Here is an 18849-nt window from a genome sequence, read left to right on the forward strand (position 1 = left end):
AAAATATCCCAGAAGTAACAAAGGCCTGACTTTACCCTTGTGAATTAATTACAAAACAAAAGATGCCTACAGTAGTTACGGTTAATCAAAAAATAGATCTTCTGCGCATTTCAGGTAAAAACAAAATGTAGACAATGCATATTTTTAATAATCCTTGCCATTGCAAATACACATGTGTGTAGAGATCATTATTTGAAAGCTAATGTGTGTGCTGTTTAATCTGGTCTTGTTTTCTTTTGACAGCTAGAAGTAAATTGGGTTCAGGGTGGCTGTGCTGATCTTCTGATTTTACATATACAGAAATCCCACACAGTGCTGTTTTTCATATTGCTAATTTAGAAATGCCAACTAATTTAGTTGCCAACTTCTGGCAAGGTGGTAAATCGGCACAAGGCAAAACAGACAGTGATACGTATTTCTAATTTCTGTTAACTGTATCATTTCTGACTTGGAAAGCATGTAAAAAAATATTAGTCCCAGCATTCAATTATTATATATGTTTTCCTGATTGAAATGTATTTTATTGTACAGTTAACTGTGTTGTATATTATTGTTACACCAAGACTGAGAATTTACCATAAAAAAAATAAATAAATAAATAAAAAATAATAATAATAATAATAATAATAATAATAATAATAATAATAATAATAATAATAATAATAATAATAATAATAATAAAGACTACCGGTCTAAGAATGTTACAACCCACATTGATTTATTAGGCATATTATATAAACATATGTAAGCAATCCATTTTTTATGGCTTTTATATATAAACCTGTAAAATAAATATTGGAAATGCTATACAAAAAGTTAGATCTGAAAAGAATGAATTAATTTGCCACAAAAGCTCTTCAAGATGGACATTACTTTTTCTTGCAAGTTTTTAGTTTTCATTTTTGTAAAGTTACAAATCTACAGCAATTAGCCATATTCAAAAAGTGATTATATTTTGGTACATGTGGCATATATACCCCAACCCCCACCCCCACATCTACCAATCACAAATACTAAGGGCCTCATTCATTAAACAGTGGTAAGCCCCTTTACTGCGTGCTATGTACACCTGCTGTATTCACTAACCAGTGGCAGGTAACCTAGCATGTGGAAAAAGTACCGCGTTCGATAAATTTGAAATATAATGAATAATGTTAATGTGTGGAATGCAGATTACATCACAAAATACCACAAGGGAGGTATTTGATATGCAAACCATATTCATTTAAGGGCGCTAACTTTACTAGGTGCCTCAGCGTGTGTTAAAAGTGCCGCTTATTGAAACCAGGCGGTGTCACAGAACCAGCAGACGAGCTGCATAGGAGAGCAAGAAGAAGAGTCAGGGAGAGTATTTCGGACCAGGCAAACGTTACTAGGGCTGTGTGAGGAGGGGGTAATAACTAGATACAGATTGAGCACAAATCATACTAGCCTTATATGTAGGGCCCCGGAAAATTCACAATATCACAAATTTCACAGAAATCGTGTATTTGACTGCCTACCATGAAAAATATGCTGTGACAGAGAGCGAATGAATCCTAATCAACCATCTGAGGGTGCGGTATAACAGGAACAGTGTGCCCCGGACTGGATGGTTCGGCAGTTCATTCCAGGGTCAGTTGGAAGCTGGCTATCCAGAAGGGGGAGGAGTCACAATACCAGAAGTCATTGCCCTAGTATGGTAAGTGATGTGTCAGTCATGGATTGGAGGAGCCGTGATTGAACTAGCTATCGGAGGGGGCGTGACTAAGGGTATTTCATGGGGATGTGACGATGCAATCTGTTCCTTTGCTATGGTTACGAAAGGACCTGTAAAGGAGTGAAGCGAAAAAGAACCGTGAGTGTTTGGTGTTATTTTGTTTTGTCGTATTAACTAATATTTGTTTGTCATTATTAGATTGCTAAACTATCCAGGAGCTGCTGCTACAAAGCCAGTATTAAACCCAGTCTGCACTGCACCATTGTTCACTGTAAACTTGTCTTGCACCACCTGCACAAAGAGCACTCACTACTGGATTAAGTGATCGTGTCTGTATTTGTGTGTGTCTTGTTTGGGGTCTTATTATTTCAGGACTGAACCCCGTGGTTTAACTGAGCAATACACTTTGGTGTGTAGAGCCAGTTATTATTATTATTATTTATCAGCCAATAAAGAGCTGTTTAACTGTGAACTGTGTTGTTTCAAATCATTCCTGAGCACTGCATCACTTCTACACCTGCGCACTGCAAACCACTTTGCCACATATGCATTTTAGTTTACATTACTCTTCACCTCCCCTGTTCATGTCATACTTTTATCAAGTAGAAGCAGCGCTACAGTAGCTGTACACGGTCCTGCGTCAATGACATGCCATTGGTTACTACGGCAACGGGGTCAAACAAACACCGGCTTCATGATTGGTGCTCCTCATACTGTACAATGATGTAACATGCGAGTCAGAGGTGGTAAGTTTAAAATGGTTGTTTAGATAGTGTTGATTTATTAGCTTGCAGTGTGTGATTAACATTAAAAATGCAGACAGCTGACAAATCAAAAAAAGCTATATTAAATTTCAACAGAAGATCACGTTCAGAGCTAAGAAAAGGGGATGTTGCATGCAAATGGTGGGATTCTGTTTTGCTCAACTGTAATGTATCTTTGGATCATCTAAGAAAATGTACTATTGACAAGTAACTTGACAGCGCAGTACACAAAAACAAGAAAATCAAACTTGAAGATCAGGCTAAACAATTACCGAACAAGCAGGTCACAATCACATGATTGTTTAAAAAGAGCACAGAAGGTGGGGAACATAATGTCAACATATTTGAATTAGAAGAAGCCTTTGTGCAGCAAACATGCCGATATAACGGCGGGTCAATGAAATATTACCAAGTGTTTTAATGAAAAAAATACCGAATTGTGGAGCTGTGCCTAACAGTGACACACTCAGACGACAGTATCTCCCTAAAGTGTATGCAGCACACAAAGAATATTTAAATGGCAAAATGAACGATTCTGAGTCTGTTTGTGTTGTATACAACGAGGACACTGATGATCAAGGCAACTGTGTTTTGTACATTATTTTCATCCCACAGAGCTTTACAACTGCTAATTCAGAGGAACTTATTGCTTACTTAGTACATACACTGCACCTTGACTCTAACCACACAACAGTAGTAGGTCAGGATATCATTAAGACACTTGTGGAAAATCTGGTATCTGTGGTTTTAAAACTTCATAAAAAATAATTTCTGTTTTTATACAGAAAAACACAAAAGCTCCGGGTTTTGCCACTTCAGGCTTGCTATTAATGTTTCTCCCGTGTTTAATATTTTGGGATTAAAAGCAGCAAAATCGTCAATGGGAATTACACAGTCATTGTAATTAATGTGTCAGCATACGTTTTAAAGGCTTACAAAAACTTGAAAAAATGTCATTCAAGGTTGTTATTAACCTTGTCTTTTTTTTGCAGCCAACACAGACCAGCCTATTTAAGGGCCGATAAAAAACTGCGCCGGCTGCCTATTGGCAGCCGACGCACCAGCTGCATGAAGGCAGCCGGTGAAAAGATTCAGTTTGGCACCCCCTAATCAAAAAGGGGTTGCCAACAAAAACCGGCCGTTGACTAAGCCAGTTTTAAATTAAATATTCAAAACAAAGGGGGGGGTGGCGCAGAGCACGCCACCCAGAGCCCACTGGTCGACAAAAGCCGTCATGTCGCCAGTGGACTCCGCGTCGGCGTGCTCCAACGCCACCCGGGAACGGAGGAGGGCCCTGAACATGGCCCCACAACACAGACCAGCAAAAGTTTGTTTCATTTTGTTTGTTTCAATAGGTGACGAGTTCCAATGTTACAATGTACTCGTACATCCTCAGACAGTCCGGGATATATGAAGATTATGAGGCAGGTGTATATGCAATATTTTTGGCTATGTTAATATAGTCACCATGTACTTGTGATATTTATGTAGGCTATGTGTAAAATAGCTTTAAAATATGTAAATATCAAATAAATGAATTTACACAGAGTGTGAGTTGAGGTGCAGTCATAAATAACAGCAATCAAAAGGCATCTAATGTTAGAAAAGTAACATTTCGCCAAACACCTTTTGAAATGTAAATAGTGAACTTTTACTGACTTTTGATTAATATTACAAAATAAATCAGAGGGAGATCAAGTTGAACGAACATATATTTATTTGATTTGCTGAGTTAAACATAAATGTTCCATTAACAATTACTTTCTCCACTTTGACTGTCTCGCAGGATGACAAGACCCCCGCCCTCCTTTTGTCCGTAATGTTTAATTGAAGTTAATGTTCTCGCTGATTCAGCACCAAAAAACTGTCTGTAAACTTTTGATTCCTCACTCTGTCCTCTTGGTACAAACACAGAACACCGTACTTACCTTTGCTTTTGAGCGCCTTTATATATATATATATATATATATATATATATAAGAACATAAGAACATAAGAACATAAGAAAGTTTACAAACGAGAAGAGGCCATTCAGCCCATCTTGCTCGTTTGGTTGTTAGTAGCTTATTGATCCCAGAATCTCATCAAGCAGCTTCTTGAAGGATCCCAGGGTGTCAGCTTCAACAACATTACTGGGGAGTTGGTTCCAGACCCTCACAATTCTCTGTGTAAAAAAGTGCCTCCTATTTTCTGTTCTGAATGCCCCTTTATCTAATCTCCATTTATGACCCCTGGTCCTTTTTTCTTTTTTCAAGTCAAAGAAGTCCCCCGGGTTGACATTGTCTATACCTTTTAGGATTTTGAATGTTTGAATCAGATCGCCGCGTAGTCTTCTTTGTTCAAGACTGAATAGATTCAATTCTTTTAGCCTGTCTGCATACGACATGCCTTTTAAACCTGGGATAATTCTGGTTGCTCTTCTTTGCACTCTTTCTAGAGCAGCAATATCCTTTTTGTAACGAGGTGACCAGAACTGAACACAATATTCTAGGTGAGGTCTTACTAATGCATTGTAGAGTTTTAACATTACTTCCCTTGATTTAAATTCAACACTTCTCACAATATATCCAAGCATCTTGTTAGCCTTTTTTATAGCTTCCCCACATTGTCTAGATGAAGACATTTCTGAGTCAACATAAACTCCTAGGTCTTTATCATAGTTCCCTTCTTCAATTTCAGTATCTCCCATATGATATTTATAATGCACATTTTTATTGCCTGCATGCAATACTTTACACTTTTCTCTATTAAATTTCATTTGCCATGTGTCTGCCCAATTTTGAATGCTGTCTAGATCATTTTGAATGACCTTTGCTGCTTCAACAGTGTCTGCCACTCCTCCTATTTTTGTGTCGTCTGCAAATTTAACGAGTTTGCTTACTATATCAGAGTCTAAATCATTAATGTAGATTAGGAATAGCAGAGGACCTAATACTGATCCCTGTGGTACACCACTGGTTACCTCACTCCATTTCGAGGTTTCTCCTCTAATCAGTACTTTCTGTTTTCTACCTGTTAACCACTCCCTAATCCATGTGCATGCATTTCCTTGAATCCCTACTGCGTTCAGTTTGAGAATTAATCTTTTATGCGGGACTTTGTCAAAAGCTTTCTGGAAATCTAAATAAACCATGTCGTATGCTTTGCAGTTATCCATTTTCAATGTTGCATCCTCAAAAAAGTCAAGTAGGTTAGTTAGACATGATCTCCCTTTCCTAAAACCATGCTGGCTGTCTCCCAGGATATTGTTACCATATAAGTAATTTTCCATTTTGGATCTTATTATAGTTTCCATAAGTTTACATATAATAGAAGTCAGGCTTATTGGTCTGTAGTTACCTGGTTCGGTTTTGTCTCCCTTTTTGTGGATTGGTATTACATTTGCTATTTTCCAGTCTGTTGGTACAACCCCTGTGTCAAGAGACTGTTGCATGATCTTGGTTAGCGGTTTGTAAATAACTTCTTTCATTTCTTTGAGTACTATTGGGAGGATCTCATCCGGCCCAGGGGATTTGTTTATTTTAAGAGCTCCTAGTCCCTTTAACACTTCTGCCTCTGTTATGTTAAAGTTATTTAAAACTGGATAGGAACAGGTCGACATGTGGGGCATGTTGTCCGTGTCCTCCTTTGTAAAAACCTGTGAAAAGTAATCATTTAATATATTTGCTATTTTTTTTTCTTCATCTATGATTTTGCCATTTGTGTCTCTTAGACATTTAACCTCCTCTTTGAATGTTCTCTTGCTGTTATAATATTGGAAAAACATTTTGGAATTGGTTTTAGCCCCCTTAGCAATATTGATTTCTATCTCTCTCTTGGCCTATATATATATATATATATATATAATAATAGTGTGTGTAAACCTCATGCACAATTCAGCGCGTTGTGACAACTAGCAAATGAATCATTTAGCTTGCTTTATTTGTGCATATAATTAGCTTTGTGAATAGAGCTACTGTTGGTTCATTTTTTCCCCCTGCCACGCGGTAATTCTGGCCATTTACTGTCGTTTAGAGAATGAGGCCCTACGTGTTTGCACAATTAACTCCTGTCCAATATATGTGTATCCTTAGCAGGCCATTGTTGGATCAGTGGTTTTGATTCTCGGTATTTTGACATATTTGTGATGCAATAGGAACCAAGTTCGTACCTTGCTGATTAATTAAAAAAAAATGTATCCAAATCCGATTAATCAGTTCTACTGCTACACCGTGCGCAAAACTGAACCAGCGGTAGCTGTATTCACTTGATGTGGACTAAAGCACTGGTATGCTGCAATTGACCCAGAGAGTTTAGCTGTGTGAGTTGTAAGCACATCATAACCAATGAGGGTTGCAGCTTGAGCTTTTTCGGCTGACCAGTTGATTTGATAGGCATTTGGCTGTGTTCTGACTTATACTCATGAATATGCATTTGACTTCTATTAATGTGACTGGCCAGCTGCGAGGCTCCTTGCAAACCACAGCCCAATGAATTCGACACTACCCTCAACTCAACTAGCAGAGTATTCAATGACGTACTCTGTCTGAAATAAACTTTGAAATATCCCACTTACGTTAAATGCTTCTAAATACACCAGAATGGATATTTAGGGTTTCTGTTTTTCTGAGTTTATTTCTGAATGCTACATGCACACAACAGGAAATTAAATGCATTTTATTTTGCGGCAAAGCAACATGTAAAAGGGCCTAAATAAACAATTATTAGTATGATTCATAGCTGGCTACGGCCTTGTATACACACAGACACACACACACACACACACACATATATATATATATATATATATACTGTATATATGTGTATATATATCTAGTGACAGACAGTGTAGAGATTCAGGAATAAATGTATTAAAATAGGGGGATTTTAATGGTTTATTCCTGAAAATGGTGGTGTTTTTATTTAAATGTCTGTGTATATAATAGTACATTTTGTCTGTATAGGCACAAGGAAAATAATACATATCCCAGAAAGCCAAATATCACATGACAGAAACCGTGGGAATCCAGGGAGATATAAATCAGCGATATGGCTCTAGAGGCTGGTAACAAAAAGTAAACAAAGGAGCGTGAGGCACTTGCTGCAAGAGAGAGTTAGCCTGGAGGCTGATAACAAAGAAGCATAAGCAACTGTTTGGAAGAAGACTCTCTGTTCGCTGTGTGTTTCTTGTTACAACAAGCATTTTTGCCGCTGGGTATTGCTGGAAGGTGGTAGGAAGGTGAGCTGTGAGTGCAAACCTGCAGAAGACCACGGTGTGAGTGCAAACCTGCAGAAGACCACGGTGCGAGTACAAACCTGCAGAAGACCACGGTGCGAGTGCTAACCTGCAGAAGACCACGGTGCGAGTGCAAACCTGCAGAAGACCACGGTGCGAGTGCTAACCTGCAGAAGACCACGGTGCGAGTGCTAACCTGCAGAAGACCACGGTGCGAGTGCAAACCTGCAGAAGACCACGGTGCGAGTGCAAACCTGCAGAAGACCACGGTGCGAGTGCTAACCTGCAGAAGACCACGGTGCGAGTGCAAACCTGCAGAAGACCACGGTGCGAGTGCTAACCTGCAGAAGACCACGGTGCGAGTGCTAACCTGCAGAAGACCACGGTGCGAGTGCTAACCTGCAGAAGACCGCGGTGCGAGTGCTAACCTGCAGAAGACCACGGTGCGAGTGCTAACCTGCAGAAGACCACGGTGCGAGTGCAAACCTGCAGAAGACCACGGTGCGAGTGCAAACCTGCAGAAGACCACGGTGCGAGTGCAAACCTGCAGAAGACCACGGCGTGAGTGCTAACCTGCAGAAGACCACGGTGCGAGTGCTAACCTGCAGAAGACCACGGTGCGAGTGCAAACCTGCAGAAGACCACGGTGTGAGTGCAAACCTGCAGAAGACCGCGGTGCGAGTGCTAACCTGCAGAAGACCACGGCGTGAGTGCTAACCTGCAGAAGACCACGGTGCGAGTGCTAACCTGCAGAAGACCACGGTGCGAGTGCTAACTTGCAGAAGACCACGGTGCGAGTGCTAACCTGCAGAAGACCGCGGTGCGAGTGCTAACCTGCAGAAGACCGCGGTGCGAGTGCTAACCTGCAGAAGACCACGGTGCGAGTGCTAACCTGCAGAAGACCACGGTGCGAGTGCTAACCTGCAGAAGACCACGGTGCGAGTGCAAACCTGCAGAAGACCACGGTGCGAGTGCAAACCTGCAGAAGACCACGGCGTGAGTGCTAACCTGCAGAAGACCACGGTGCGAGTGCTAACCTGCAGAAGACCACGGTGTGAGTGCAAACCTGCAGAAGACCATGGTGCGAGTGCAAACCTGCAGAAGACCACGGCGTGAGTGCTAACCTGCAGAAGACCACGGTGCGAGTGCTAACCTGCAGAAGACCACGGTGCGAGTGCTAACCTGCAGAAGACCACGGTGCGAGTGCTAACCTGCAGAAGACCACGGTGCGAGTGCTAACCTGCAGAAGACCACGGTGCGAGTGCAAACCTGCAGAAGACCACGGTGCGAGTGCAAACCTGCAGAAGACCACGGTGCGAGTGCAAACCTGCAGAAGACCACGGTGCGAGTGCAAACCTGCAGAAGACCACGGCGTGAGTGCAAACCTGCAGAAGACCACGGTGTGAGTGCAAACCTGCAGAAGACCACGGTGCGAGTGCAAACCTGCAGAAGACCACGGCGTGAGTGCTAACCTGCAGAAGACCACGGTGCGAGTGCTAACCTGCAGAAGACCACGGTGCGAGTGCTAACTTGCAGAAGACCACGGTGCGAGTGCTAACCTGCAGAAGACCGCGGTGCGAGTGCTAACCTGCAGAAGACCACGGTGCGAGTGCTAACCTGCAGAAGACCACGGTGCGAGTGCAAACCTGCAGAAGACCACGGTGCGAGTGCAAACCTGCAGAAGACCACGGCGTGAGTGCTAACCTGCAGAAGACCACGGTGCGAGTGCTAACCTGCAGAAGACCACGGTGCGAGTGCAAACCTGCAGAAGACCACGGTGTGAGTGCAAACCTGCAGAAGACCACGGCGTGAGTGCTAACCTGCAGAAGACCACGGTGTGAGTGCTAACCTGCAGAAGACCACGGTGCGAGTGCTAACCTGCAGAAGACCACGGTGCGAGTGCTAACCTGCAGAAGACCGCGGTGCGAGTGCTAACCTGCAGAAGACCACGGTGCGAGTGCAAACCTGCAGAAGACCACGGTGCGAGTGCTAACCTGCAGAAGACCACGGTGCAAGTGCAAACCTGCAGAAGACCACGGTGTGAGTGCAAACCTGCAGAAGACCACGGTGCGAGTGCTAACCTGCAGAAGACCACGGCGTGAGTGCTAACCTGCAGAAGACCACGGTGCGAGTGCTAACCTGCAGAAGACCACGGTGCGAGTGCAAACCTGCAGAAGACCACGGTGTGAGTGCAAACCTGCAGAAGACCACGGTGCGAGTGCAAACCTGCAGAAGACCACGGCGTGAGTGCTAACCTGCAGAAGACCACGGTGCGAGTGCAAACCTGCAGAAGACCACGGTGCGAGTGCTAACCTGCAGAAGACCACGGTGTGAGTGCAAACCTGCAGAAGACCACGGTGCGAGTGCTAACCTGCAGAAGACCACGGCGCGAGTGCTAACCTGCAGAAGACCACGGTGCAAGTGCTAACCTGCAGAAGACCACGGTGCGAGTGCAAACCTGCAGAAGACCACGGTGCGAGTGCAAACCTGCAGAAGACCACGGTGCGAGTGCAAACCTGCAGAAGACCACGGCGCGAGTGCAAACCTGCAGAAGACCACGGTGCGAGTGCAAACCTGCAGAAGACCACGGCGCGAGTGCAAACCTGCAGAAGACCACGGTGCGAGTGCAAACCTGCAGAAGACCACGGTGCGAGTGCTAACCTGCAGAAGACCACGGTGCGAGTGCTAACCTGCAGAAGACCACGGTGCGAGTGCTAACCTGCAGAAGACCACGGTGCGAGTGCTAACCTGCAGAAGTATTTAATGTAGCATCAAGTGTGTTCTGCACACAACTCGCTATACTATTGTTGTCTTTAAATATTTAAAAAAAAAATAAAAACACCCTATTTTGAGATTTATTTACTGCATTTTGGTCACATGTTTCACAGCACTGGGAAAATGAGTGTCTCAGTGTTCTTGTGTCATTAGTAAGCGCGTCTGACCAAACATTAAATTCTGTGCTGGAAGAAATTCAAGCAAGAATATCGGTGTACATTATCGGCTAAAATAACAAAAACTGACGATAGCTGATTGTATTTTTTTCCCTTATATTGGTACCATGCCGATAGGCTATCGATTATTGGTGCACCCCTAATATATATATATATATACATATATACATACACACGTAATTAATTATCCAAATATATGCACCTTATTTTTTTTTTTGCATTATTGCCATTTGCGTAGGTGTGGCAATATTTCACTGCTAATAAAGACTACGGCTTACGACTAATACTGCACTTGTATGACGCATTTACTGTATGGAAAAAGGTGAAGGATTTATACATTTAGATGAATTAAAATGCATTTAATTTTAGTCTCTAAATACATATTTCAAAATGACATGAGTCACCTGAGGCTAGATAGCGCATTTCAAACACATCTATATATCAACTAAAGGCAGGCCTAATAGCAGAATGGAAAGTAATAACTGCTGTGTTAATCATTTAATTTTCACTTCATCTGTTTGTCTGTGTGATTACTTAAGCTATTGATTTATTCATAAAAACATCAAACATCCCATTTATGTTTAATTATTTATTAATAAATGAACAGCCTGATCCACAAGAAGATAAGAACTTGAAGTATATGTGGGAGCTGCTGTAAATCAAGCTCAGTACATCTAGAAACAACAATACTACCTCTCTGCCTTAATTAAAGGATCTCGGACCTTTTTGTTTACAAATGAATCCCTGGTGCTTTCCCTTTAGTTGGGCTCCATAGTTATGAAACTGTACTACTTGGAAGTGCAAGTGGAAGCCACAACCCTCTGGTTCTGCATGTAAAGGGATGGCTTATAAAGGGAGAGAACTGCATTGAGCCTTTTTTATTCCCAAACTGTGCATGAATGAAAAAAGCCAACATTTACAGTTGGTAAGCATGTCTGGAGGTTGGGTTTGAAGTACCTTGTTGTAGTTGCGGGTGGCAGACTCCTTATTCCCGGGGCGTAGAGCTTGAAGCTGAGCATCCAGAATGTCCAGTAACTGCTCCATGAGTCGCACAGAGGAGCTGACGTCCCCGGCGTGGATTCTGTCACGCGTGTGATTGGCGAGCTCGCCCGCAATGTTTGCTGCGTTCTCACCACTCTTGATCTAAAAAAAAAGAATAAAACATTTTACAAAGCTACCACCCCACCCCCCCTCACGCCCACAACAGGGATACAAGGAATCTGATGTGGTTTAATCTATTATCAATCTAAATCTAAAATGCCACCCCCCCCCCCCCCCACATTTTTGTTACAAAATCAATATGATAAGCAACATCAGTGAATTAGTTTTCTGCTTACATAAACATGCATGTTGAATAGAACTTCTGGTTTACTGAAGTTATTAAACCAGGCTTTCCTGTTGAAAAAATGTGTAAGCATATAAACAAATACATTGTTATTTTAACCCAATTTTTGGTTACCTATTTTAATCATGATTCAAAGGTCTTAAAGAGTATGTACCGGAGTTCTGAAAAATATAGCGTTACACGTCTCCACATGTTATTATATGTGGAAAAAGCTGTCAGGATGTTAACAATGAAAAGAAATATGACAGGTATGTTATCTAAACACTTGTAGCAACACGTGGGGATGTATAACGTTATATTTTTTGGAACCTCGCTACTTACTCTTTAAGTGAGGAATGAGGAAGGATTTTATTTTATTCTGAGCTTCTCCCCACTGACTTCCTGTTTTTCCCATTATAAAATCATGACACTGTGATTGTGCAGTTATAAATGATGGCTGGACACTGCATATTTAATTGGGCGCTTCGTTGTGACTTAAAGCAGGGGTGGCCAAAGTGGGCTTGTCCATTCCTGGTCTTTGTTCCAACCCTCTTCTAAATTACATACATTTAAACGTATTGAAAATACAGTTGGAAGTATACATTGAAAATGAACTGCACTTGCAATCTCCATGTCCCATTCTGATCAAGGACATTTTTAAACCACTAAAGACATCGGGTATTGAGCAAATCGGAAATGCTGACGACTTGCATCCAGTTTGCTGTTCATAAGCCTGTATTACAGTATCCTGTTTTTTCAGAATGGTTGAGAAACTGTTGAGATCTGCAGCTCCATCTTTCTTTTTCTGTGTTGTGTTGCATTATGCACCGCTTTCACCTCTTTTGTCTGCAACAATATGCTGTGTAAGCACCATGGCAACTCGAAGTGCATACTGTTGTCCCAAAACAGCATTAAAATACACTACAGAGGCTCTAATCTGGATGCAAGTTAATACATTTGTCAAAATGCTTTACAATCAGCTGTTTGAACTACAGTGATTTGTTTTATTCAAATTCATTTGCACTAACAGGAAATTCATGTTAAGTGAATTCGTATTATAAGAAGTAATTTACAACAAGTGACTGCTAAATTTGTCTGGGACCATGTAGAAAATCAGCAAATGAGTCTAATCCGAGTTTGTTTTAATGTGAATTGACTCTAGTTCATTTATCCTGTTAAACCTGGAGTAGAATGGCCCTCCAGGACCATGATTGGACACCCCTGACTTAAAGAGTTGAGGGATTACCTTCTGTGCCACCTGATTTACCCAGGGGGAGGTACAGTTGCTGAAGTCAGGACCCCTGGGGTTCCACATAACTGGCGAAGACATGCACTGGAACGCAGCAATCCCTAAAGAGAGAGAAGCAGACACATCAAAATTATTATTTATTATTATTTATTTCTTAGCAGACGCCCTTATCCAGGGCGACTTACAATTGTTACAAGATATCACATCATACATTATTTCACATTATACAGATATCACATTATTTTACATACAATTACCCATTTACACAGTTGGGTTTTTACTGGAGCAATCTAGGTAAAGTACCTTGCTCAAGGGTACAACAGCAGTGTCCCCCACTGGGGATTGAACCCACAACCCTCCGGTCAAGAGTCCAGAGCCCTAACCACTACTCCACACTCCAAAATGTGCATCAACTACATCTATAACCTGGACGATAAGCAGTAAAGGGGTAGCACACTGTTTTAATAAAGATCTAACTAAGCAGGTGCAGGATCAGGTCTTAAGGATCCCAGTAATATAGTGTCTCTTACCTTCTGTCCTAAGTCTATCTCTACTTAATTTCTAACTGTGTCCCCTGGTCCTGGTTTCTGTGCTGCTCTTTAAGTACTGGTTAGGGTTACATAATTGTGGTCTACACAAAAACACAATGTCTGTCTGTGGTTACGTGGGGTCTGTTTTGATCTTTTTGTGAAGTGTTGTAACCAAAAGACAGATGTGCAGGGTACCTTCAATGGCTTACCTGAGGATTATCTACACTATATGACCACTATTTTAGGGACGTGTACCTAATACCAGGTTGGGCCACAATCACAGCCTTGACAAGATATGGCATACACTTCACAAGGTGCTGGCAGGTGTCCTGAGGGATTCATTCAGTCATTAAAATGTAGTTCGGAAGAGGATTGTGAAGATGAATGCATCATTCAAGTTCATTCCAAACCTCCTCAGCTGAAAACAGATTCAGGGATTGTGCTGGCCATGGAAGATGCCTGAAGTCTCATGCTTTTTAAACCATTCATGCACAATTCTGCTGCGGTGGATGACTGCATTATCTTCCTGAATGTAGCCATTGCCATCAGGGTTCAGCATTGCTGGGTGAACTTGATTCGCAACATCATTCCAGTTGAGGAGGTAAGTAAAGTATGGCATGCATTCAGTCTTCCAGATTACTCAAGGGACCCAGGGTATACCAGGTGAACACGCCCCAAACCAGGGTGATGCCAAATCTAATCGGGTAGACGGACAGGTCCTAATAAAGCGTTGTTTCTGAAACTGACAGCACACACAGATGCTACATATTTCTGATTTCCTGTCCAAATCCATGTGTTGTCACTGCACTGGCGTGCTCTTAAGATTTCATTAAGAATTTGATGTGTTTGTAAAAAGCTTTAACAACGATGTTAACTGAACAAAGTGCCATTTTACTGAGACACAGCAGGAATACAACAACGTGGCAGTCAGAAGGTTAGGGCCTGTGACAGTGCTGCTCGTGCTAATAAAAATAAGAGACATTTTAAAGCCTTGGTTAACAGCACGTTTTGTACAATATAAAAGACTGAAAAACTGCACCACGCATTGAGTTCACGCTTCAGAATTCTTTGCATGGTGTCCTGTTGATTAGGCTGTGTAGTAGAGCTCAGTAATTGATTGAGGAGAGGCAGGGGGTGTGGTAGACACGCAGGTGACAGTGAGAAAATCTTTAGCAGAGATTAAGAGTCTCTGCTGAGGGCCGTGTAGCTTCCAGATGTTCTGTGTCTCTTTTCAAACTGGGACATTAATTATGTGAGGAAACAGTAGCATGCAATTTCACAGGGTTATGGAAACTGCAACGGCCAGTTACACAGTCCTGAGTATCAGAACACCATGTTCAGGTCTCCAGTCATTAGACCTTGTCTGAAGCTAAGTAAGGTTGGGCCTGGTTAGTAATTAGACAGGCAAATTGTTATATAGAGGTATCAGTGGCAAATATACTCTCTTCCATGACTGTAAATATAATATTATGAAATACATAATATCCTTAAAAATGCTATCACAGACAAGGGGTTCTTCCAGATACAAGCAGAAAGTGAGACAGACAGACAGGTGGTCAGACAGCCTCCCCTTTAAATTATTCTATTTAAATCTTTATTCAAATTATGAAAACTTGCAACTGGGAAGTTTATGACTATGTGTGTTACCAGTAAAATAATCCTCAGGTGAGCCATTGGCACTGACATCTCGTAAGAGTTCAACTGCCCAATGAAGACCTTGCCACAGGCACATTAGAGAAGTAAAATGACAAGGTCTCTTGTGGAAGGCAATGGCATGTTTAATCAATGCTACAAAGTTAGACGTCTAGTAATTTAATGGTATTGATAAACTATTTCCACAGGTGTGTCAGAGGTGAAAAAATAACATTATTTATCATCACACACGTCAGTGATTAAAATTTACACTATGCCTGCCAGTCCATTAAAAGCTGCTAGCAAGAAGACATTTCGAATCTTAGTGTTTGTAATGTAATTCTGTGTTGGTTGGTTGGCAACATAATTATTTTCAAATTGCCTGACCTTTCACAAAATCCTTTCTTTTCCCTCAGATTTCAAGTCTGTTAAGAATCATTTTGAAAAGGTAATGGAAAAAAAAAAACAGATAAACTTTCATCACAAGCAGTCTGGCAGCAGGATGGCTGCAAGGCACTTAACAAAACAACACAGAAGGAAATGGAGGCTCCAATTTAACAATATTGATTATCATTATAATATATAAAGACATGGGGATGTTACCCTCATTGAATTCCACTTTAGACGACCCTTTACATGTGCTTTTGGTGCATATACTTGGCTTTTAAAGACTTCACTGTCACTGCTTCAGCTTCATTTTACATTATTCTAAGTGGTTCTTATTGGATATTTTTGTAGGTATTTTAAGGTGCCTACATCATACTTCAGGAGCTGCTCTTTAGTTTTAATTGCCTGTTGTATATGTAACATAGGTGACATCAATCAAAGTGTCTTCATACATGTATGACCCAGCACCAACTAGTGTTTGTTTTACTGTCAATACACAGCAGTGCTCTAGATGCCGCTGGCATTTACTAATATAAAGCTGCCTATCTAACCTGTGTTACATATGTCTATGGCAGGCAACTAGACCTGAAGAGCAGCTCGTGAACTCAGAGTGTAAGCACCTCTACACAGATTCAATTACAAAATAAATCCATGCTGCATTCGAGTTGTAATAAAGAAAGTTGGTAGTTCACAGCATATTGGTTTATTCTAAAGGTCATTTTAACAGAGACTTCATAAGCTTGGGACTGAAGATGGTGGCCTTGTACTGAATGCAGGGGTGTCATTATTATTTATTTATTTATTTATTTATTTATTTATTTATTTACGTATTAGCAGACACCCTTATCCAGGGCAATTTACAGTTGTATACAAAAAATACATATGAAGAATTACATTGATATTAAGTGTGACTTTCCATTATCGTCAATAGACAAATCATAGACAAAGGTCTTAGTCATGAGGTGGCCTTTAAACTGAGGTGGCCTAAATACGTGACTCTGTTTCTCCCAAGTACAGGTCATTTTCAGGTGTGCTGCATGTTAAACAGTGTGCTGCATGTTAAACAATCAGTGAAGCCTTTTTATGATGTTTCTCCGATACTGAGTCAGTGTCTAGCACTGAATATCTGACTAGCACTGAATATCTAATTCCTTTAAAACCATGGGACAGTGGCCTTTCAACTTTGCAGGCCCAACCTACATATAAATGGAGAGGCTGGGTAGGTTGGACCAGCCAAGCTGAAAGGTCATTTTGTCACATCATTGGAATAGAATGAGAAAGTCTGTTCAGTTAGAATTTTGGTTTATTAATAAACTGACATCTGAAGCTACTTGCTCTTAAAAATAAGAAACTAACGGTATATATCACACAGGCAGACACTTACAGACTAGCAGAAAGTGTTTAAGAAGCCACACAGGTTTTGAATTGCTATCAGGTCTTTCCTGGGTGATTCATCACTTCACACATCTTTCTAATTACCTCGTACAAGCACCTGGTCGGTTACAAGCATTATCTGTTCTCAACCATCTCCCAAAGCCTGCTCTATTAATCTCATCTGCCTCTGTGCTGATTCCACACTTCTTTTCAACCTACAGCTAAGGCCAAAAGTTTTGCATCACCTAGGATTTTAGGATTGTGACATAATAAAAAACTTATTTAGATTTAGATCTCTTATGCAACCAAAGAAACTACAAAATGATACAGCAAAAGTCCACCAGAAGCCATAATAGTAGTACAGTATTTCATGTTAGATTTCAAAATGTCACATTTTTCAATTTTTGTCAGATTTTCATTAAGTATATGGAAAACTACAAATCGCTATGTGATTCAATATGTTAACTGAACATTATTCTGTAGGTTTCATTCAACATTATGAAGCAGAATTGGTTCATTATATTGGGTTATACTAAACTTTTGGCCACAGCTTCTTTGCTTAATATGTATTTTCGCTTCCTTTAGCATTTGGCACTACATCACAATTATCGCACATTTGATGCATGTAGATTTGCTAGCCACAAGACTGCCCTGCATTGCAGGGAACCCCTTTCTATGAGGGGGTGAGCAGTTCAGATCTCATGCGTATAGCCTGCCTAGAACTAGAAGGAGCACCCTTTCTCTTAGAGGGTGAGAGAGAAAAATCAGTCTGTGGCTTAAGCCTGCTCTAGACTGGAGGGAACACCCTTTCTCTTCAGGAGTGGAGAGGGAGCAGTTCAGTCTCCATTCCTCAAACTGCTATAGACTGAAAGGAGCATCCTTTCTCTTTGACAGATCAACCAAAGATGTGTTTTTGGCATGTATAAATACAGAACTTCCACACTGAACAACTCAATAGTAAACCTACAGGTGAAAATGACTACAGTAACAAAGGTTAACTCAAACTCTCAAACAGAGCACCTACCTCGAGATCCTTTGGGGCAGGGTCTCTCGATTAGTGCCCCCTGCTGGGTGGAGGGCCACTTCACACCCCGGGCCATTACTTCCTCACACAGCTGCTGTTCCAAGCCATGCTGATTGGGTGGCAAGGGGCGGCGTGTCACCGGAATGGTGGCTGTGATTGGCCGGAGATCCGGGATCATCTGGTTGATTGCTCCAATGGGGTGGGAGGTGACAGGGAGTGGTTTAGAGGTGGTGGAAGTGGCTGTATTGGTGGCAATAGGGGGAACCAGTTTGACAGAGGTTGTTGCAGTGATTTGGGTTGTGGCGAGTGGACCTGAGCAGGACAAACAAAATACAATATAATGTTTCCACCTCAAATGATTATCAATGGAAATTCAGTAGGTAAAATGGGAATGGTTCCATACTGCCTGTGGAAACACATGGTATGAGGGAGGCTGTGACTGGTATCATAATTCATCTCAATGGTATCACATCAGCATAGAAACTGGAAATGTATTACAGTACCATGGTACTACATCAGGTGGAGGGAGAGCTACCTTACAAGCAACCAATGTTCAAATTCCATACTTGTGTCCAAGCCAAATCCTTAAACCATGACTACATTATTTTTGCTATTCGATCAAGGTTTGAGGATGTTCAATAATTAAATAGTGTATCTGAATCCAAAAGACACAAAATAACATTTCCTGACAAGTTATTTA

The 18849-nt window shown here is 41.4% G+C and overlaps 1 protein-coding gene across 6 annotated transcripts in view; it reads right to left on the bottom strand.

The window, feature by feature from the left end:
• LOC117965547 (adhesion G protein-coupled receptor L1-like) overlaps nucleotides 1-18849 on the bottom strand; it is a 270259-nt gene that overhangs the window by 81257 nt on the left and 170153 nt on the right. For all 6 annotated transcript variants that reach the window (XM_059007937.1, XM_059007934.1, XM_059007938.1 and 3 more), the window contains 3 exons: nucleotides 18150-18461; nucleotides 13200-13303; nucleotides 11587-11772 (listed from right to left, as the gene is read on the bottom strand). In XM_059007937.1, coding sequence (XP_058863920.1) covers nucleotides 11587-11772; nucleotides 13200-13303; nucleotides 18150-18461 — 602 coding nt within the window. The remainder of the gene's footprint in view (nucleotides 1-11586; nucleotides 11773-13199; nucleotides 13304-18149; nucleotides 18462-18849) is intronic.

The sequence above is a fragment of the Acipenser ruthenus genome, chromosome 36 (assembly GCF_902713425.1).
Source record: "Acipenser ruthenus chromosome 36, fAciRut3.2 maternal haplotype, whole genome shotgun sequence".
Classification (NCBI taxonomy): Eukaryota; Metazoa; Chordata; class Actinopteri; order Acipenseriformes; family Acipenseridae; genus Acipenser; species Acipenser ruthenus.